General features: G+C 39.5%; 1 protein-coding gene across 2 annotated transcripts in view; it reads left to right on the plus strand.

The window, feature by feature from the left end:
- RNF150 (ring finger protein 150) overlaps positions 1 to 22,841 on the plus strand; it is a 123,146-nt gene that overhangs the window by 69,949 nt on the left and 30,356 nt on the right. For both annotated transcript variants that reach the window (XM_086889801.1, XM_086889800.1), the window contains exons 2-6: positions 3,132 to 3,382; positions 9,322 to 9,393; positions 9,811 to 9,893; positions 16,036 to 16,132; positions 21,556 to 21,766. In XM_086889801.1, the coding sequence (XP_086745927.1) occupies positions 3,132 to 3,382; positions 9,322 to 9,393; positions 9,811 to 9,893; positions 16,036 to 16,132; positions 21,556 to 21,766 (714 nt within the window). The remainder of the gene's footprint in view (positions 1 to 3,131; positions 3,383 to 9,321; positions 9,394 to 9,810; positions 9,894 to 16,035; positions 16,133 to 21,555; positions 21,767 to 22,841) is intronic.

Raw genomic sequence — 22,841 nt, forward strand, 5'->3', positions numbered from 1 at the left:
CAGTACTTTTGGCTGTGGAATTTTTCACTGTGGGTTCTTTTTGGGTATACGTGAGATTGGTGCTTTTGTTTTCCTGTAGAATGAATTTAATTTTTTTATTTTTTTTAAAAGACAAGGAAAAGAACAAAGGAAGCCATGTGGCCAGCTAAGCCCTGCTCCAGACAATTTTTCTTTTGGACTGCATGAAAATTACTGGCATGGCACCAGTGCCCTTCTCAGCCACTTTGAGACTTGGCAAATTCTCCTTAGTCCAATAGGGTAATGGTTGCATTAACCTTTTGTAATAAATATGTATTAGAAGAGTTGCAAAGCCAGATTTATCTTACTGGTGGTGGACTCTTGGTAGATAAAAATAAAGGGGAATAACTGAATAAAGCTGAAAAACAATAATGCTTTTTAAAAGAGTTTCCAATTGTGGAATTCCTGACACAGCTAAGCTGTTGATCCCCTCTATTCATTGACTGACCTGTTCATAATCAGGGAAATGTTATGATGGAAAGCATCATGAGAGGAAGAGGGGTGGTCTTTGCATTTCTGCTCTGAGACTTGAGAGAGGGGGGTTCTGTTCCCAGCTTCACAGTAGATTTCTGTGAGTAGCAGCAGTCTGCCACACCTATTTCAGTACATCCGGTTGATCAAGGCACCCAAGCAGAATCTTATAAAGTTTCCACCACAATTAGTGTTTTCTGCTGAACACCACTCCCCTGCATATATCCAAAGTCCTGCCAAACACCTCATGGCCTTCAGCATCCAAATCCATTTGAAAACCTGTTGTTTATACTTCCTAGCATTTATATGCTAGGAGGTATAAATTTTATATGCTATTTATACCTCCTAGGAGTTTTTAGTGAAGAAATGTCTGAGCTGGACTTTGTAGACTAGGATACAGTGCTGCACTGCTGAAACTCACATTGGATACAAGCTTGGAGGGAGAGGGATGCTGTTGAAAATGCAAGTCACCCTCCTGTGCCTCCAGTTGTGGCCGAGTGATCCCTTCCCATCTCCATGAATGTCCCTATGAATGCAGTGCATTCTCCTCCTGACACAGTCAAAATACAGATAGCCATGGGATTAGCAACATGTCAGCCAGTTTCCTGGGATTTCATCTGAAATTCTGAGGCCCCACCCCAGCATAGCTCTTTGAGTTCAGACACCCCCAGTTTGTACCTTTCTAAATGCCAGATCATTATAAATTCATTTGCTGTTGTTCCTAGCACATTTTTACATTATAATACACCCTCTCTGTCCTTAGCTACTTAGAACAGTTGGGTATTGCAAAACATAGTTTAGGTGTAAAAATAGTCTATGTGCTTGTTTCGTGAAGTGAAAGGACAGAATATCCCTAATATTAAACTCTAAAGCAGTGTTAGTTTATTTGTGAGGCCATAAAAGGCATTTAACAACCTGGTGAATCCCAGATAATTTCAGACCATATATTTCATGTATACAGGGAACATAAAATTGTAAAGAAAAGAAAACAGTTTCAGCAGTGTGTGATGCAAGTAACATCAAATAGTGCTGTACAGAAAGGAAAACTGGTGTGGAGTCGAGGATAGCTATATCAGTGGAAGGGCCACTTCACAGGGTCATGACAGAAGGCTTGGCAGGACTATAGGAAGTCCCTGCTTCATCCCATTAGTAGGATTTTGCTGCCTCAGCTGTGCTGACTTGCATCCTTGTAGGGCCATGCTGCACACTGTATCAGGGGCTGATCTGGGCTGCAGAGGCAATTTTTTTGTGGAATTAGACAGTGCTCTTGACTTTAAACTTGTATCAGTTGGAAAGTTGAACTCCCAGCAAAAGTCCCAAATTTCTGTATGGGTTTGGGCTGTGGGGAGCCACTGGGAACTGTTGAGCTGCTCTTTGGTTGCCAGCCTGGTACAAGAGTAGTGATGCTTTGGCACATTCAGGTTGTGAAACCATGTGGGAATCTGTGATTGAAAGTGTTTCTGATCTGAATGCAGAGTTTGGAGGGCTTTCTCTGACAGACTCATGACCCTGCAAAACAGACTGTGATAAATGTATATGGAGTGTTGGATGCCATGTGCCTCTCTTTCTGCAGTGTTTACAGCAGTATCATCCAGATAAACCTCAGTAGTGCTAAGAAATCTGTGTTTATGTCAACCCATGGAACACATTTTATGTATCTCACCAGGATTAATATGTAGAAACACACTGTGTAACTGGTTTCAGTTGAAACCTTCACCAGGTCCATCTGATTTCCCTCTTGGTAAACAGGAGAGAAGAGCAGAAGAAAGCACAGCTTTCTTGTTACTGTTTTGCCAAACTGGACAAATCAGAGGGCTGGGCAAACACCAACTGTAGGAAGTTCAAGAAGGGCAAGTGCCAAATTCTGCATCTAGAATGGGCAATCTTGGGTGTACAGACTGGGGAGTTAGAAGCTGGAGAGGGTTCTGGTCTATGGAAAGTTGAATGTGAGTCAGCAGTGCCCTGGGAGCCAGGAGAGCCAACCCTGTCCTGGGGGGCATCAGGGACAGCATCACCAGGTGGGCAAGGGAGGGGATTGTCCCGCTCTGCTCTGCACTGGGGCAGCCTCACCTCGAGTGCTGGGGGCAGTTATGGGTGCCACAATAAAAAACAGGCATTAAGCCATTAGAGAGGGTCCAAAGGAGGGCCATGAGGACAGTGAAGGCCTTGAGGGAAAGCCGTATGAGGAGTGGCTGAGGCCACTTGGTTTGTCCAGCCTGGAGGAGACTGAGGGGAGACCTCATTGCAGTTATAACTTCATCAGGAGGAGAAGCAGAGTGGCAGGCACTGATCTCTTCCCTCCAGTGAGCAGCGATGGAACCCAAAGAAATGGCATTCAGTTGTGTCAGGAGAGCTTTAGGTTGGATATTAAATAAAGATTTTTCATCCAAAGGGTGGTTGGGCACTGGAACAGGTTCCCCAGGGAAGTGGTCACAGAACCAAGCCTGACAGAGTTCAAGAAGCATTTGGACAAAGTTCTCAGGCACTTAGTGGGATTCTTGGGATGTCCTGTGCAGGGCCAGGAGTTGGACTTCAGTGATCTTTGTGAGTCCCTTCCAACTCAGGGTACTCTGTGATTCTATGATTGCCTTTTGGTGATCACTTGTTTTACTTCAGGTTCCTTTTCTCTCTCTGTCTGATAGGCTTAGAAGATGTTGTAGCAATAATGATCCCTGAACCGAAAGGGAAAGAGATAGTGAGCCTCCTGGAGAGGAACATTACTGTGATGATGTACATAACCATCGGGACACGCAACCTGCAGAAGTACGTCAGCCGGACCTCGGTGGTGTTTGTCTCCATCTCCTTCATTGTGCTGATGATCATCTCCTTGGCATGGCTGGTCTTCTACTACATCCAGAGATTCCGCTACGCAAATGCCAGAGACAGAAATCAGGTGAGCAGGGCTGGAGTAACTGTGTTTAAAAAAAATCACCACAGGATTTATTGTAGAAGTAAAAGAAATTGTCCATGTGTAGTAAAAACAGAAAACCAAAAGAAAACCCAAGAAATTGAAAAGAATAGGAATATAAAAATGACTGTGGCTGGGAAAAGCCAAGACTCTGTCAACAAACATGGGATTCAAGGAAAAAAAGAAATTAATAGTGTATGTATACTATGGAGTTTTTTTCTCATGCAAAACAAAATGTTTGTTTGTGGAAAGTTTTGATATATACATATAGCTAAATGTCATAGCAATGTGTCTAACTAAGGAGCATTGAGATCAAAATGCTGGCTTAAACACCATGAGGTATATAAGTGTGAAGCAAGTGTTCATGATAAGTGAAGAAAGGAAAGGAAAAAAAGTATTCTCACTTTAATGCTTCCTTAGAAGGGACTTGGGCTAGAAAGACAAGCATGTCCCTCTTCATTTGACAATGATCACCGAACAGCACTGTAGTGATAGCCACCAATGTTATTAAACCACTGCTATTGGTTTTGGCGTCTTGCCTAAATCCCTTGAAAGAGATAAAAAGCCTATACAGCTGAGAAGAAGTCAGCACCAGTGGTTTTATAAAGCACTGTCCACCTTTATGTTAGTTCAGCAGTGAATAATAATAGCAACAATAATAATAAATTCCATATTTTATTGCCTGGATGCAACTATCTCAGCAGAACTGGGAAGCTGAAGCTTCTACATTTCATTCTAATGGTACGGTAGAAAATGTTATCAGTCTATGAAATCTGAAGAGATAACCATATTACTGCAGGAATAAAAATGCACTGTAATGCAGAGAGGTTTCTGAACCCTCAATAAATTACTGTCAGGGCCAGGAGGGTTGCCTTGCTTATTCTGCAGGAAAGATAAAACTCAGAGTATGAATAATCATCTTGTAGAGAAAAGCACTGCTTTTCTACAGATTGTGTAGAGTTACACACTCTGTAACAAACACTTGACGTGTAGGAATCCCTCACCTTCTCCCATTGAAATTCAGTCATCCTCTGAGACAGAGAGCAGCTGCTCTGTGTTTACAAACAGAAAGAATGTATTTCCCTTTTAAATACAGTCTGAAATTTTGGATAGCAAGAATGAGACTATCCCAGCTGGAATCTGAACATCATTGGCAGCAGATTCACTGTGACTGCAACGGCTGTGATAATTTTTAGATGCTTTGTCTGCAAAAGCACATGCATGCCTAATTTGTTTGTGTAAGTGTGCTTTCAATCAACTAATTATACAGGCAGCTTAGCAATGTAAATAGACATACATAAACATGAAACTCAGCAAAATAAGAAGCTCATTCAGGTGATATGTTATAGTTTGAAACTGATGTGTTTATATGTTCAAACATATATCCGTTTCAGTATTTTCTTTCCAAAGTTTGAATGAGACCAACATGTACACAAGCAGTTGTGCTATGGAGGGGTTTTAATAATTTGGTTATTATACTAGTTCTGTTCTTCAGAAGAATTAGAAAGCATGCCTCCTAAGTAATTACATATTATTAATTTTGGGGGCAAAACTGGACAATAATAAGGGGCAACCTAGAAAGTCCTCATGCACTTTTCTTCTTACAGTTTTGTCTGACATCTAGTCTCTTTATTAGCTCTTTTCATATCAAAAATGGTAGCAATATACAAACAAAACTATGATTTGTGTTAATGGTTTGCTGTGGCTTTTTAGTTTTGTTTCTTTTAGTCCTGGCTATGGCATATAATGAAGTAGGTAGTTCAGAAGAGCTCAGCTTGCTCTTGCCCTTCCCATGAGTGTTCTTCTCTGTTTTCCGTCAAGTTCTGGATTTTTTTTCCTTTGACACATTTTCTTGTTGTTCAAGGATGGGATCACAATAAAATCGTAGTGTCCTTTTGTCAAGCCTCATAAACACTTTTGTCTAGTCCTTCTCTATCTGGTGATTCTCCTTTCCAGGTCTGCTTCCATTCTTTCTGGGTGTAAGTTTCTGAGCAAGCAGGAAATCCAAAACGAACTGATTAGTTATCCATCAAGAAAGCAATGAATCCAGCTATTGAGAGAGGGAGCTAGAAAGACTGAAAACTCTTCTGGAATAATTTCATGTGACTGCACAGTGAAATGAAACCTGGACATAATCCATCTACATCTTCAGCCACCACTCTTCCTCATCATGTATGCAAAATCTAAGTTCACATGCCAGAAGGAAGACACAGCTTACTCTAATTAGGTGCCTGATTTTGATGAGTGGAGAACCAGGATTTCAAAGATTCTTCCGGAATGCCAGGGCCTATTCATCCCAACTTGTCTGGGAATTAATGTAGTAGGGCACAGAATTGTCTTCTACTATGGGCTTGTGCACCTATAGCCAGAGTGTCAGCTACAAACATACTGAGGTATCAATTTTTATTTTAATACATTTAATTTTTAAGAGTACCTCTTAAAATTAGATAGACAGACAACTGTACTTTACATATGGAAGTAGAAGATAGTTAGTAATATTCACATGATTGAACCCCTTTTTTCCCACCTAACAAGATGTCCAGGAAGTCACCTGATTGCCCTGATAATGAATCCTTTTGACATGAAGAGGATAAATTTGTATAAGAAAATCTGTTTCCTCAGCAGCTTGTTCCTGGAGGTCTCCTGAAGATGAGAGAGTTGAGAGAGTTTGTAAAAGGCTGTGGAAAATGTTTAAATCAAGAAACATGATATTGCAGAGCTAATTAGATGCAGTTTTGAATTACATGACAAGTTCCAGAGATATTTCAGCAAAGTATGACCTGATGTTACAGTCCTGTAACAGCCAGACTTAACAACAGACTTAAAAACAACAGCAACAACAAACCAACCCTGTCAGTGTGTCAGATTTCCTATTTCACCAGTAATAATAGAGTTCTCTTTTTATTCTTTATGACTTGGGAAAATGAAGAGGGAATAATGTTCCAGTGCCAGACTTACATTTCTTCCATGTACCTTCTTTCCATTGGCTTCTTGTTCAGAGGAAATTTTCTACAAAGTCATTTTGAAACTGGTTGGTATCCTTAAGTTTTGCAGAATAGTGAAAGCCAAAGCAAGCAGAGATTGCACTGGAGTTGAGGAGGATCTTGTGTGTCCTGAGTTAATCTTTAGTATGTGACTGTCAGCATGTGGAACATTTATCTGAGAAGGAAGACTGGTGGCTGTGGCTTGGAATGAGTGTTTTGGTCCACTGAATAGGGATGTCAATCTTTGAAGCAATTTGGGAAGATGCTTCCCATGGTGGAGTCTGCAAACTTTGTCTGTGGATAGATGTGTCTGATACCTCATGTTGGTGATGTGTCTCATTCTGAACAATGCAAAATGTGATCTCCTTGCAAAGGTGGTCGTTTAGTAAGGCCGTTAAGAGAGAAGCACTTACTGTAACTTCTCTTCCACAGCATTTACACTCATTTACTTTCTCAGGAACACGGAAGTGTTGCTTTCCATGGATCTGTCCTTCCTTTTTAATGTGCATCCTCTAGACCTCTGCATCTGATAAGCTTAACTCCTTCCAGTCCAGTACTGAATGTTGTAGCCTTGCTAATGAGATTATGAGATTTATGGCTGTAAACCTCTAAGCCTCACTTTAAACCCTTAAACTGTTCTCATGCCTCTTATCTTTTAGGAAAAATCATTGGTTATTGATAGTATGCCTTGCATTCAAGTGGGAGAATCCTTTGAAAGTATGACTTTTCAAGAACTAAATTACTCTCATTTACATGTATGTTATGAACTTATCTGTTTATGATAGATAAGAGAAAGAAAACATGAAAGCAAGCAGATCAACGATGTACATGAGTTTTTAATCTTGTCCTTTTCCCTTCAAGAATGTGCAAAATAGAACTAAGACATTTCATTCATTAAAGTAATACTAATGATAAAAAAGGATCACAAGCACTTTCTGAAGCATGGCATAATGGCTCTTGTCTTGCCGTATGCTATCAGTCTGTCTTTGATTTACATTAAAGAACCAAATACCTAACAAGAAAGGTTTCCAACTCTCATTTGATTCTTTTATTTGAGGGAGACTGTGAGAAAAATGGACCACAGAAAGAGATGTTTTATAGCTACAAGATAATCCTTCACATTAAATAATTAAGTTGCTGGAAAGCTCGTATGTAAATCTCCTGATAGCCAAGATTATTTTGACCTCTTTAGCCAGATGTGAAATTGCACTCTGCTTTCAACATTGCAGGTATTTTGTCAGCCTTTCCAATCCAATAAGCTTGCTCTCTAAATTTAATCCAGTGATTTTAATTGACCAAAGTGGTAATTTACTGGTCATATCTCTGTGGTGATTAGGTCAGTTTATAAACTACCTCAAGCTTCCATCCATTTTTGGTCTCATGCTCTCACCCCCTCCAGCTGGAAACCTTCCTGCTGACAGGCCCCTCTGAACTCTGGCACAGGAGTTTCCTAGCTCAGAAAGTTGAATGTCTTCTGAGTCACCAAAGGCCCTAAGTTCTCTCTAACAACACATGGCTGGAAATGTGACTGGGGAGAGGAGGTGAAAGGAAAAGTTCAACTCATTTATTAGTGGGAAATTGGAACATGCTATATCATAAACTGTTATAAAGAAGACATTGGAGTGGACATTTCTGCATGAAACCATGTGTGAGACATAGAACAAATGGCAAGTGCACAAAGGAGGGTCACCAGAATGACCTGGAAGCAAAAGCACATGGCATCTGAGGAGGGGTGAAGGGAGCATACCACTCCTCTGAGTGGGGAGCAGAGGTGGAGGAAGGGCTCTACTTCCAGCTACAAAAAGGCTGGTCAGAGAGGAGTCAGAATCAGCCTCTTCCTGGAAGTGCACAGGGTAGTGGTCACAAATTACCAGCAAGGGAAATTCCATTAATATGTTTAGAGAAGAAAAAAGACTGAGATTGGTTAAGCACTAGTACAGATTTTCCACAGAGGTTGTGAAATCTCATTTCCTGGAGATACTTAAAACTTGACTAACACAGCTCTGACTTTGAAGTTGACCCAGCCTTGAGCAGGGGGTGGGAGTACATGACCTCCCAAAGGCTTCCAGCCTGTGAGTCTTTCTCCAGACTGTCTTGTTGCTGGATTAGCACAAGTGAGCAGCCAAGTCCTTGGAGCACTGATACAGGAACAAGCTCCGTGGCACAGGGTGCTGAGCAGTGATTGTGTGAACTGCCCCACAGTTCCCATCCTCTTGCAAGGAGTGGACATGTCCATGTTCAGTGTCTGAGGACAGGGTGTTTTGTTTCAGGCTGTTATTACATACTTTAATCCTGGTGGCTGTGACCTTGCCAGCATGATAACAGTGTTTTGGAAATATGGGAGAACAGTCAGACAGTCAGAAACGTCACATGGTAATCACTTTATGGTCCACTGGAGGGAATGATAGAAAGGCAAAGAATGAGCAAATGGTTATGTATGAACAGGATGTTACTACAAGACTAGATAGTGCTTTACCTGTAAGAAAATGCAGATGGTTCCACCTCATTTTGATAAGGTAGGCAGCTCTGTATTTCAGGAAAAAAGACAGGAGAGATTATTCAGAGTTTTTGTGATTAAAATTAACAGGTCAATTAACTTTCAGAGGTTGCATCCTACTGAAGATCATGAACTAGTTATGGAACAATGTAAGAATAAAGTTCATCATTCACTCTGCTAACTGCCCAGTTTTTTTTTTTTAAAGTGTCATTAAAAAAAGAGAGGGAAGAAGTAGGATATTCAAATAATGTACTTGTTACCTACATCGGTATGCACTGCTGCAGTATACCACACCTACTGTGCCCTTATTGTGAACTATTATGTTTATATTTGTACACTATCCTGTTCCATATACTTAAAATTATTAAGAAGCTTAGAGAGAAAAAGTTTTGATTTCTGCATGAAGAGATGCTCTTTGCTTAAGAGCAAATTTTGTATTGCAGCGCCGGCTTGGAGATGCTGCGAAGAAAGCAATCAGCAAGCTGCAAGTCAGGACGATCAGGAAAGGTGATAAGGTAATTTTTCAAAATGCTCGTTACTAAATGAAACTCTGTGCTAAGGATTCCTTCAGACCTCTGGGACGATGAGGCAGAAAAGAAATGACAATTGTTTATTTAACTACTGTGTTTCTTCTTCAGATGGGGGAGGAGTGCTGGTAAGCAAGTTACGGATGGAATCAAGTGGGGAGAGAGGGTGATTTGGTTAAAGATGCAGAAAATTCTGAAAGCATTACATGCTAACTAAATCTGCATGCTTCCCAGTGCAAGTTTCCGGCTGGAAATGTAAGAAAATCCGACTTGCTAGTTTTGAAATGTGTTACTGGATTTCCAATCTGCTTCAGTGACTGTTTTACTTTGTCACATAGGCTCTTATATGAAGAGATTAGCTAACAAAATAAAAAATGAATATGATGAATATTCTCTTTCCTGTAGGAGACTGAGCCAGACTTTGATAACTGTGCTGTTTGTATCGAAGGCTACAAGCCCAATGATGTTGTCAGGATATTGCCTTGCAGGTAAATTGAAGGTGCTTTTAGCTCTAATAGTCTCTACTTCAAGACAGTCTCTGTTCTCAGTTGCACACTGATGAGATTACCTGAGAACCTGGGGAGGGAAGGATGAGTTTATTATTTTGGCCTATTCATAATCTGTTAGTAAAGATATCTGAAATGCCTCTTTATTCAACTTGAAGTGAAACTAGTGTTGATGGTGGTGAGACCCTGAGAGTCTAGTATGGTAGTCAGAAATTTAGTCTGACCTGAGCCTATAACAAAGTCTTCAGTAGGATTTTTAAACTAAAGTTTTGATTCATCTGTTTTCCTCACTGTTTTTAATTAGAATAAATGCCTTAGGAGAATTTGCCTCTGACTTGAAGGTGAGCCCTGGCCACAGCAGCCAGGGATAGAACAGGCTCCTGCTCTCCCTTGAGCTACTTCTTTTGTTGTCCTAGGCCTGAGAAAAGGATGACTTTTGTCAAAAAAAATCCCCATGTGAAGATACCCTGTGCAGGACATCCACCCACAGTGATGTGACATAGGAGTGCAGCCTCTTCCCACCCCTAACAACTGTGTTCATCTTTGTGCTATTGTATTGTCATCTCTGAAGTGTTACCTAATGGAGAATTTCTCTAAGGAAATTAATTTCTTAGGAAATTTCCTAGGATCAGTTACCCCTAGGAGAGCAACAGCAAGTATTTGATTTCCCTAGAAATACAGATCTGAAGGCTGTACATATAGAGATTTTATTTTTTTCAATAATACATCTTTCTTCTCCTGAATCATGTTCACTGGCTTGAGAAACCAAAATACTTGTTTATTTTTCTGTTATGTTGTACCCTAGTAGATATTTGAATGATACAATCTGTCCATTTCTGTTAGTTCATGTGATTCATTAAATCTGTTTACTTCCATCACTAAATGGCTAACAGATTAATCATAAATTTGACCTACTGTAAATCCCCCACAATGACAAATTGCATGTGACTTTTTTTTTTTTCTACAAGCAGACATGAAAACATCACTTCATGAAGCAGAAATACAGAAAAATGAGAAATTCACAGAAAGTGTGGACCTTAGTTTGGCATCAAACCTGTTTGCATGGAAGTAGAATAAAGCTTGGAAATTTTGCATGATACAGGCAGGTAGTTTTTAGAGGTAGATATACAACAGCTTAAATATATGTCTAAGCTTTAGCTTTCACTTGTGTCCCACCTCATAATTCAATGAGCCTTTGTCATCTACGGTGTTGTATCAAGCAGAGTGAATAGAAAACACAGAGTTAACAGGTGGTATTTAGTTCTTGGATGACTTAGAAGGTCACCCAGAAAATAATTCATGCTAAAAGGGTAGCAGTAGCAGAACTGTCTTGTAAAATACCCACAGTTTGATCCTTAGTTCAGATCCTTAGCAGTTTGGAATTATAAAAACTCAAAGATCTTTCTCAAGCAGCTATTTCACCAACCCTGGCTTTCCCACTATACAAACTGTGAGGGCAGTGTTTTACATACTTGCAGGTGTTTGAACTTCTGAAACATGAAATGGTATTCATGATTCTTTCTGCTGTTCTCAATCTCATCTCCTCATCCAAAACAAAAAAGAAAGTGGATTAATTTCTGTTTCTGTGAAGTGAATAGGAGAGTGTTATATCTTGCTAACGACCTAGAGACTGTAGTTTTCTTGCTTTGGCATCCTCGGTTAAACTGTGTTTCTAACATGTGAACCTCCAGTATAGCAGTGGATGAGCTCTGAAGTCAAATAGATACATGTTTACTAGGACTTGGGCTGTTTTCCCAAATGTCCTCTCTTTTCTGTTGGCACTGGGATAGCTGTTTTTATGTACTCTGGAAAGTACTACTCTGGAAAGTACTACTCTGGAAAGCTCAAGAGAAATTCCAAGTGAACTTGTGCTTCTTACTCTCTGTCTTCATCAGGCAGCTCCCACAACTGACTGTAGTAATAAACTTCACTCTACAGAGTTTATTAAATAAATAAGGAATGACACTTGGTAAAAATAAAAAGCGTTGACTTGCAGCTGGTTTTATGTTTAATGGAAGCAAACATCTCTGAAGTTGTCTTTAAGGGCACTAAGACAAGATCAAATGTAACCAAGTGCATTGTTCCCAGAGTGGCATCTCTTGTCACAGCCCTATTTCACTCTGCTTGTCCTCAATCTCCAGCTTTAAAACACTGTTGTCTTTTCTGCTATTGCTTTGGAGAAGTTACTGGTCCTGCTGCTCCCAATGTGTGCATTTTACTAAGCTTTTACTAACTTTACTAAACTTCTATAGAGAGGCAAGACATTTCTTTCAACCTTATCTCTGCTGGGTGCCTCATAAGCTCTTTTTTTTGCTGTTTCATTTTTTTTTTCACCAATAAACACATTCTCTGACTTCATTCCAGCTCATTCTTTTCCCCTGAACCTTCACTCCATGAACAACTGTGATTTCAGAGTTTTCACTCCTACTTTCTCGTTTTATTAGCTTCCTGTAAAAATTATTGCATCACACACATATCTCCCTTTGATTCCTTCCTCTCATCCTCATCATCATCTTATTTTGTCCTCCTCAGAAGTAAATAATACTGTACATGCAACCCCCAAAATCTCAAACCTTCTTATTGGATACTACAGTGCTACTAAGTCTCTCACAAAAATTCTAAATCACTTACTTCAGATCTATCTCTAATCCAGGCAACTGATGCTCTTATTTAGGGTTATCAGGGATGTACCTCTCTTAACTGTATAGGTGAGACTAAGAGTGGAAGGTGGGAGGAGAACCATTTTCCTTAATCTGGAAAAAAAGCCTCTCAAAATTGTTGGCAAGCTGAATGCTTTACAATAGTTGTACTATAATAATTATTGTTATTGTTGTTATTATTATTATACTTTTAGGCTGAGTGCAACATGATTTTTTTTTTCTTGTATTATCTTGGCTGAAATTGCATCTTTAAGGAAAACAAATACATTTCAAACAAAAGCAATGTTTAGTTTAAAAATGTGAAGTGCTATTTATATAATAGTAAATGGAATGCTCTGGGACTTTGAGGTTCTTTTGCTTTGTGCTCTGTGAGCTTTGCACAGCCATGTGCAGCCACAGGAGAGTACAGGAGGGATCCCAGGAGGCCACCACCGTCAGGGTGGTGGACAGCACAGGGGCACTGGCACGCATGTGTTGTTGTTGGCAGCTTTTTCCAACACAGTGCAATCTCCTGGGATGAAGACTGCAAATTCCCCTGACAATTTATTGCAGTGCTTCATTACCTTGACTGTTGCAAAGCCTTTCTTATTGTGTAACCTGGATCTCACTTGCTGCTGTTTAAACAACATCATTGTGCTTCTTATTCCTGGGAGAGGTGGAGAACGGTTGTTTCCTTTCCCTTATGAAAACCTTTTCATATGAGGCTGTGGCAACATCTCGCCTTCCTCTCTGTCAACTAATCAGTTGCAGTTCTTTTGGAAATTTTTCAACCCTTCCAAATCAACCTACTTTTTGCAATGAATGTGGTTGCACACAACAAGGAAAAAAACCTGTGTTTTTATCTAGCTTTGACTTTGATTGTCAAAGCCATGTCCTGAGCCTGAGCTTGAAACATCTCTTATTGTCTCCCTGTATGGGTCATTAATTCTGAAATCATCCACGATGGCTCTATCCTTTCCTTCCATTTAAAACTTGCATCAGTCAGAACTGCAAAAGGAGTTTTTCTTGCAGTTGATATTTTTACATCTTTGCCATGTGACAGTGAAATATTGCAGTTGCTCTCATCTTGCTTTATGCTGACTTTTTTTGCTTGAATTTGGAACATAAAACAATTGACAATTTGTTGAATGCCATAAGCATGTACATAGTGCTGTACCTAATAAACTTTCAAATCCAAATCTGCAAAGCCTGCCACCTTGCTTTTCTGCACAAATGTTTACATGTTAAAACCATATTATAAGAACTCCAGTTGTATAATGCAGTACAAAAATTTTAAAAGGTAAATCTTTGTCTGTTTTTCAGTAGCATTCCATTATTCAGTGGATTTCTGTCAAATAATCAAGTTCCTCCTGTAGTACATATTAAATCTGAAATTAATGGAGTCATAATACCCTGTGCTAAATTAGTATTGAGAAGTGTAAAGTGACAAGATCTGTCATGTATTTAAATTACTTGGCATTGTTAGGATTTATTTTAGAATATTGTTTTTGAAGCCAACTTTAGGAACACTGAACTTCAGATTTTAAAGTCTTTAAGGCATGAAAGTGATCCAAGCTTTTGATGATGAACAAATACCATGAAATTCTCTAATATGAACCCCAGTTTGACTGAGGCTTTCAAAGCTGAAAATTGAAAATGAAAGGCAATTTTCTGGTCTATGGTAAAATGTCTTGGTGGAAACTACGTATTTTTTATTCAAAAGAGATTTTGGAAACCTGTTTTGTTTTGTTTTCTGAGAGATTAATAAATATCTCAGGTTTTGTAAATGGACCGATGATTTTGGCACAAATGTGCTTCAGATGTTTGCCAATAAACATACTTACGCATTTGATTATATAATTAAAGAAAACCAATCACTAAAATAATTTCATCATTATTTCATGTAGCTGAAAGGCAAGACATAAACTTCCAGTACCCTCTGAATTAACAAACTCAAGAAAATATGTTCGTTAAACTTTTAAATGTAAAATTACAGATGCCTAAGAACTGTATCTTTATGCTTTCACCTATTCAGAATGCTTGTCTAATGATATTCTGAATATGCCCCTCCTAAGACTGAAGGAAGGAAATGTTGAGCAGGACAGAGATCAAAATCTCGTTCATTTGTTGTTATCCATTAGGTCAGGTCTTGTTTGGAAGGACAGCTGTGAACTTTAATAAAGTGGTGGCTTAAACTTCAAATATCACAGTGCTTCATTTGATTAATCATGTTGACATACAGGATAAAATGAGGTTTGATACCCCAGCCAACTGATATAATTAGACTAGATCAAGCTTCCAAGAATATGTTTGCCCTTTCCCATAGTTGTATGAAGTGATACAAAGCGCAGGAATGCAGTATTTTGCTGTGTAGTGACACTATATATCTGCTGACCCATTCAGCTGCATAAGTGGCCGTTAAATATTTGGAGTTACTTTGGTACATTAGGTGACTGGCTTTCTCAGAGATTGCATTTCCTTGTAGAGACTGGTATGTGCCGTGCTTCATGCAGGGATTATACAGGTGTTTGGGTGATTCAAGTCTAACAATAGATACAGCACTGCCAAGCCCACCACTAAAGCATGTCCCCAAGTGCCACATCCACACGTCTTAAATACCTCCAGATATCACTTCCCTGGGCAGCTGTTCCAACGCCTGACCACCCTTTGGGTGAAGAAATGTTTCCTAGTATTCCTAGTAACAGAATAAGCTCTCATATCTGCCAGTCAGGTAGACACACTCAAGATCTCCATAGTCATTATCAGTTTTTTAAAGACAAAGCTAAATAAGAAACTTTCAGTTCCTCCACCTGATTAATGTCTAGGAAAAGTGGAAAAGCCCAGCATCTACAGGGCTCAGGTAGTTGCTTAGTGATTGCTTCAGAATCAGAACAGGATTAGCAACAATTCCTTCAGGGAATTGTGTAGGAGCTCTCTCTGATGGTCAGCTTCTAAAGACCAGGGAAGTCAGAGAGAATATTTTTAAAAGCATTGTACTGGGTTTTTTTCTGTTTAAATGAAAAGTATCTTTTTCTTTTTTTTTTCCTAATTCAGTTTTTATGCCTCTATCCTGAAAAATACTAGACCCTCAATGGCTTCACATTTAAATTATGTATAACCAGGTTTGTCTGTAGAGCTATTAAGAAAAACTAACATGATTTTTACCTTTACCAGCAAGCATCTTTTGTTTACTGACAGCTTTTAACATTTAAAGAATACGGGGTTTTCTAATGTTTTTTGCATATTTTCCCTAGGTCTCTAAATATGTAGTCTTCTATTTCAAATACATTGAAATGTCCACATGTTTGAGTTACTGCAGGAATCATTTTAGCCTTGTGTGCATAGGTCTTAGTTCTGCAGTCCTTGCAGAGGTCAAAAACTGCACCAGTTGAAATACACTCACTTAAAGGAATTCAGAATAATCTGGTACTAAGTGATAAATTGTGCTGTGCATTTGAATTAAGATATCCTGGTTTTCATTGCAGGCATCTTTTCCACAAGTCCTGTGTAGACCCCTGGCTGCTAGACCATCGTACCTGCCCGATGTGTAAAATGAATATTCTAAAAGCTCTAGGGATACCGGTAAGCACTTTGCAGACCAGCCCGTCAGGGCAGAAGAGAAATACCAGCCACATGAGTATATCGCTAGCCTTTGCCTGTTTGTTCCTGTCTTACTATTTTTGCCACATTATTGAATAATTAATTGATTTATTAAGGGAAGTACAATTGGAAATGTCTGACTCTACCTCTGTCCTGCACCTCACTCGTATTAGCAAGGAAGAGCATGTACATGAGGGTAGGTTGGATGTTGGGATTTGTGTGTTTGTGGGTGTTTGTGGCTGCCTGCTTGGTGGAGCAGAAGATGGTGTTCACTGGTGTTTTGGTGGATTTATAGAATCTTTCACATAGCTTTCAGGACCAGATTTATTTTTTTAATCATGCCCTCAGTTCAAATCTGAAAGCAGAAAGTCTGCAAATAAAATTTTCTCTGCTATACTTGTTAAGGACAACTAATTGCTTCTGCGGAAACAAGTCCTTTTTCTGTCAGATTTCTCTTAAAGTCTATCTGAAGCAAGATCTGTACTCCTAATTCTAATTAAGGCCCATTTCTCTCAGTTACTAAGCATGTGGTAGAGCACATGACATACAAGAAATTGTTAAGCTGTTTGTTATCTGGAACATTCAAATGTAGTTAAAAACTGCCAAAGTAACTGGCAGTTTCTAACCACATTTAAAATCTTTCTAAGTTGCATGTTTACATTCAGATAGTGTATGTCGTGTCTGTCATACAGTTTCCCAACTGGAGCTATCACAGAGCTCAGAGGCTTCACCAGGAGGGAGTGAGTCACTCTCCCCCACTGTGCAAGGCTTGTGAAGTTCAATACTAAAACACCTCCAGCTGATGCATTAAGAGGTGCTGTAAATAGCCCCCTGAGTTTCAGTCAGTGATGCACCAGCTCACATTTGAAAGAACTATATAAAGTAAAACAGCTCACATGAACATACTGTGGAGCTGGTACAGCCATTCTCAGAGAACTCAGTTTTATGGAGACTAGGAAGTAGGTTGCAGGTAGATATGTTAATAAACCTAATATAATCCAAACTGAAAACATGCAAGGTGGAAAAAGAAGCAGGGCATTGTAGCTAGGGTAATGCATCAAAACAGTTTTGCTACTTTTTCTACTAGACATGTATATTGTCTTTAGTATATTGAGAGGTGATGCAAGTGTTAATCAGTGCTTGAGATGAAAAGCCAGAATGAAGGCTAGCTCTGCCATTCAGCATCTCTGCACCTAGGCTTAAATACAGAAATATTTTCCCAGGTTTCATCTCAGCTCACAGGCCTGCCATGAGCAGTTACACAGGGTTACACCTCTTCTCCCTACCCAATGTATTGTTCCATGGCCTCCCAGTGCATCTGACAGCACCATACCACTTCTACTCTCACACTGGCCCATTCACATTTTTGTCCAAGCACTTCATTAATGCGCTCTTTGTCCAGCTTCATAATCAGAGGATATAGGCAAACCAGATCAATGCTTTCTGGAGGCTTGCAGTGAGACCTTAAAGGCTTCCAAGAAGCCTAGTGCTGTTAGAATTTAAATCCAGAACATGGTTCTCACTGGCTTCACTGGCTGCTGTTGAAGGCTAAGCATGTCCACAGGCTGTTTGAGGCTGGGCACAGCTAGTGGAACAAAAAACATACCCAGAGGCCATGTATAAAAGTTTTAGTTTGCATGGCTGGATTTCACTGTCTATGAACAGCTCCATAGTGGCAGGTGTAGAGGTACCTAATTTCCAGGAATAATTGAAACACCATTCCATTTCCTCAACCATTGTTTCCCTTCTCATAGCTCCCTTTCCTCTCTGTACAGCACAGCAGAGCGAGGATCCATCCTGCTCTCCTCACTGAGAGCTTTCTGCATGGAGCTTCTGTGGAAATTATTGTACTGGGCATGGAATTGAAGATGCTGGTGTAACCTACATGAATAACTGGTTCAAATTAAGATTTCCAAATCAGCTTTGGCGTTGGTCTGTCTTATCACTAAAAATAAAGCACTGGGATGTTAATGTTCCACTAGCAAAGTTTTTTTAGGAGATTTTATTGTATGAATTTCTGTAAAAATTTCCTGTAGGTTGTTTCAAGACAACAAGCTGAAAACAGCCCACTTCATCTCTTGGAGGAAGCATATTGGCATACTTGTATTATTGCACATGTTCATGAAGGGAGAGCCTTATCCCTCAAAGTGACTTATAGTAGGGGCTGTTGTCCATGGGAAATTGGAGTAGATGGTAGCCCTTGTGTCAGGTTTCCTCTGGCTGACAGCAAAGGAAGTGAAGATATAAGAGTGTCTAGTGGCTTGAGGGTTAAAAATTCCTATACTGCTATGAGTTGCTCCTATTCCTCTCCTTTTTCTATCTTCTCTTTGTAAAATACACCTCAACTCCTGCTTATTCCTTTCCTATCTTATGCTCTCTCCTGCTTCTCCTCTGCGTAACCCCTCCTGCCTGACCTGTGTCCCTTTGAGCTCCTGCTCAGCTCACAGGACCTGTTTTCCACCTGCACAGAAATCATGTTGTCCTCCCCATTCTAACTGCCTAACACCAGCTGAGGGCAGCCCAGGGTGGACATCATTCTTAAGATGTGCTTTCTGGTGCTCCCATGAGCCAAAAAAGACACCAGCACACATAAACTGGTGTTTTTAGAGACTCATCACTTAGCCGGATGTCCATAGGCTGCTGTGGGAAAAGATGTTGCCCTCAAAGAACCTGTGAAGTTCTAGGGCCTCTCAGTGAGAGGTAGCAAACATTTCAAAATGTCATTCCCTAACCACATTCTTGAGTCTTGCTGAGCCCTCTTAGCTGAAATTTCCACAAACACAAAAAAACCCCTTAGGCAGGCATCAGCCTCTGATGGGAGACTTGGGTGCAAATTTGCCAAAGCCCTTTTGCAGGCTTTTACAATGGGAAGAATGATGAAGTTTTACCATAGACAGGCTGTGGGGGTTTTTCCTGCCAGTTGCAGTTTTGTCCTATGGTTATTACTTAAGACCTGGCTTGCATGTCTGTGGAAAGGATTGGTTAAACCCCAATTACCTAAATGTTTTGATTCAATTCACAACTGAACTCCGCGTTTACTTTGTAATAGAGACTTAAAATATTATCTACCCTAAGCTCAGATTCCCCAGACAGCCATGAGGTACCAAAACTCCTGATGGATTTTCAACTCTTTGCTGGCAAAACCAGCTCATACTACCTGCAATATTTGAAATGGATTACCAATGTGTCTTTCACTTTCAAAGAGCTACATTTCTATTGGGACAATCATATCATGTAAAATAGTTTCCCTCTGCTTCTCCCCCTTTTGTGTAAAACGTGTGCTGGATATGCAGTCAGCTGCATTTTTGGCAGCAGATTATATGACTTGAAGCTATTCACTAAGAGCCTTAGCCAAGCCCCCAGAAGTCAATACAAAGTTTTCCCCTGACTTCAGTGGAGTTGTGTTCTCAGAGCACTTACAGGCAGGGCACAAGTGAAACCAATACAATTAAACTTAGCAACTGTATCTGGGTCACTCTGGCAGCCAAAGCTATAATGGTTTGGTTTTTTTTTTTTTTCTGATCAGTATTTCATATAATTAGTTTTATAGCATGCTGCATAGTTTTGGGCATTTTTTTCAATTAAAATTATTCAGAAGTAAAGGGATTAATATCAAGCAACATTATTTTTGCATCTTTAATGTTTGGTTTGGCTTTCAATTATAATACCCCTCTTTAAAAGGTTTAAAAATTTGTGATAAAACCCCACTCAAGGAATAACTGGAATCAGAGCAAAGGACAGACAACTGATTCCCCAAACAATTTAAATAACTTTTCCTATAGGATAAAGGGAAAATAGGCCTCTTGTTTTTAATATGCACTTCCATCAAAGGTAAATTAAATTAAAAATAAAACTCTGAAAACATTGTTTTATAATAGCTAAGAGAGAAGGAAAGAGTGACAGATCTAAGGGATCATTTTGGATCCCTGTCCTACATATAAGTGATTGGTACTTCTCTTGGAAAAGTACAGATTCAATGAGTTTCATTAACACCTGGTATAGATGAATGTGCCTTTTTTATCCCAAATCTAAGTCATTCTTGCTGCTTGTGGATTATACTGGAGGCAGACAACAACAATTCTAGTTTTCATTCCAGACTTCAGTTTGTGGCTACAAGACTGGTTAAACTGCCCATCTTTTTCATTAGGAACACTTGTGAAAAAAATACTTAAGAGGTGACAACAATCAGGCAGGGAATGTGTGGAAAAAAAGAAAACATGCTAAGTTCCTGATTCTGAAAAAAAATTTAAACATATGGTAACCTTCTGTGCTTGAATTCAAGGGGATTTCTCTTGTGCTTAAAATTAAATTTCTCTTTAAGCCCTTGCTGTATCATATTTTGCTTAGTTTCTTCATGCCAGCTGTTTGAGATAGGCAGGTGGTGAGATTTTCCAAAGTGCCTTGACATGTGAGACAAGTAAGCATAGGAAAAAAATCAGATCCACCAAACAGAGTACACCTCCTCCGACACTGGCCATCTGAATGTTGGGTTTCCAGTCTTGCAGCTTAAGCCCTGTCTCTGCTTAGTGCTGAGAAGAGAGAAGGCAGAGGGAGCAATTCATTTCTAGGGCTAGGGGATGAATCACAGCAAAAATGTCTCGAACCCCTGAAGTTAAAGGAAACCTAAGTGACTGATCCAGACTATCTGTCTGGCTCCTGGAGAATAAAGATAAATGGAAACAAATTAACATTTCCTAAAAAAAGGTGTCCACATATTGCAGGGCAGTCTTGCTATGTCTCTGTGTCACTGGTCTTGCTTCACATAGCAAGAAAGACTGTGAATCAAATAATGCTCTTCAGTTTCCCATTATTGTCTGTTTCTTTTTTTTATAATTGCATTTTGTAGGAAATATAGTATTAGTAAAGGAAAAGATCTTTTGATGCTTAGAAATTTTTCATATAAACAGCTTTAGCTTCTAGTTTCGCATCTCACACATGGTTGCACCCACAGGCAGTTCTTATTGAATTCATATTCCTTTAAGCTCAGATACTGGCTCTGTAAAATGTATATTTCAGGAAAAGATAATCATTCTCCTTCAGCTCCTATCTCTGTTTACATTTGTGATCTGATTCAGCAATCTGCCTATGTTGAGCAGATCATACTAATAAGTGAGTTACTTTTTTAATGTGCACATTCCCAAACTCTTTCAAAAGTATAAGAATGTTTAGCAATTTGAGGTGACACAGTCTAATACTCAATATTTCCATTGCATATTTTGGGTCTCTCTTCCAACAGATTGTATCAAGTTTTAAGTACATGATGACAAACTCTGTGTGTTTATTCATTATACTTTGTCATTTTCAATGCTGAAATAAAGAAAAAAAAAATCTGAAGAAGAGGTAAGAAGCAAATTGGGACTTTTTATCAGGTAGGAGCTCAATTTTGTCCTTTTTCTTCCTATTAGCCAAATGCAGATTGCATGGATGATTTACCTCCAGACTTGGAAGCATCCATAGGAGGACCACCAACCAACCAGATCACAGGAGCCAGTGACATAACTGTGAATGAGAGTTCAGTGGCTCTGGACCCTCCAGCCCGGACCATGGGAGTGCTACAAGTCATTCAAGACGCAGACTTCTTTCCCCAGGCTGTTGAGGGTAACTTCACAACAAGCAGTAAGTTCCAATTTCTGGCAAGATTTGCACTGAAATAAATGTCTAGAAATCCCAGCCACAAACCCATCTCTAGTAAGTGGCCTTTGAGGGCTTATCACTGGAGCAGTGGCCTTACTTTATGCCCAGCAGGAATCTACAGTGTAAGTAAATTTAATTATCATGTGTTCTGCTGTACTGGACTGATGGTCAGAGGTCCTGTACTTGAAAGCCTGAGTGCAGTTAAACAACACTAATGATTTGTACAAAAACAAAAGAGAATTTTACGTATTTTTAGTGTCTTTAGTTTTCACTTGTGTAAGGTGTGTAAGCAGTACCATTTGAAAAAATAATGCTCAAAATGTCTGCATGTCCTTCTGTTCCTAAAAATTATGCTCTCTGTTGAAAATCTGCTTCTGACAGTTTAAAAGGAATGTTGTCAGCTGTTTTGAGTGAGGACTGTGCAAGTCTAAAATTCCCCTTTTTAGGTAAAATAGCAGATTAGTAGAAAATACCTATCTGTTTGATACCAGTTGGTTTATTGACAAGACTATTAAAAAAAATCATCAGATAAACTTGAAGGGAGGTAGAAGAATGTGATAAAATACAGTGTATAGAGTGTATAGAGTTTGTGTAGGCTTTGGATAAAATACACATTTTCAGTGGTTTCTAGGTACTGCTATGGGCCTGGGCATGAAAGAGAAGACAAGTAATAATATTATGTGTAAAAGGTAGGAGAGACATGATGGCACTAAGATGAAATGATTTTATATTACTCTTACTCTGGAGAGACTTGATAATCACATTTTCTCTCATGTTGTAGCCAGTGTCATGGAAATGAAAATAACTTCTAGAAACACAGGACTTGTGACCTTAGATACAGGTGACCCAGAAATGGATTTTTTACATTCTGTTTTGTGGATTTGAGGTTTCAGGTTTGGTCCTTTCATGGTCTAAATTCTGGATCCCACAAGGGGTGAGCAGCAAGGTTATAATCCCAGCCATCTTCCATGGCCAGCCTGCCAGCTGGGGACATTCAGTTTTATCAAGTCTCCTTGAGTGCTGGCAAGAGCTGTTCAGAACACTATGGGATTTTGTT

Source organism: Cyanistes caeruleus, chromosome 5, assembly GCF_971803275.1.
Source record: "Cyanistes caeruleus chromosome 5, bCyaCae1.hap1.1, whole genome shotgun sequence".
Classification (NCBI taxonomy): domain Eukaryota; kingdom Metazoa; phylum Chordata; class Aves; order Passeriformes; family Paridae; genus Cyanistes; species Cyanistes caeruleus.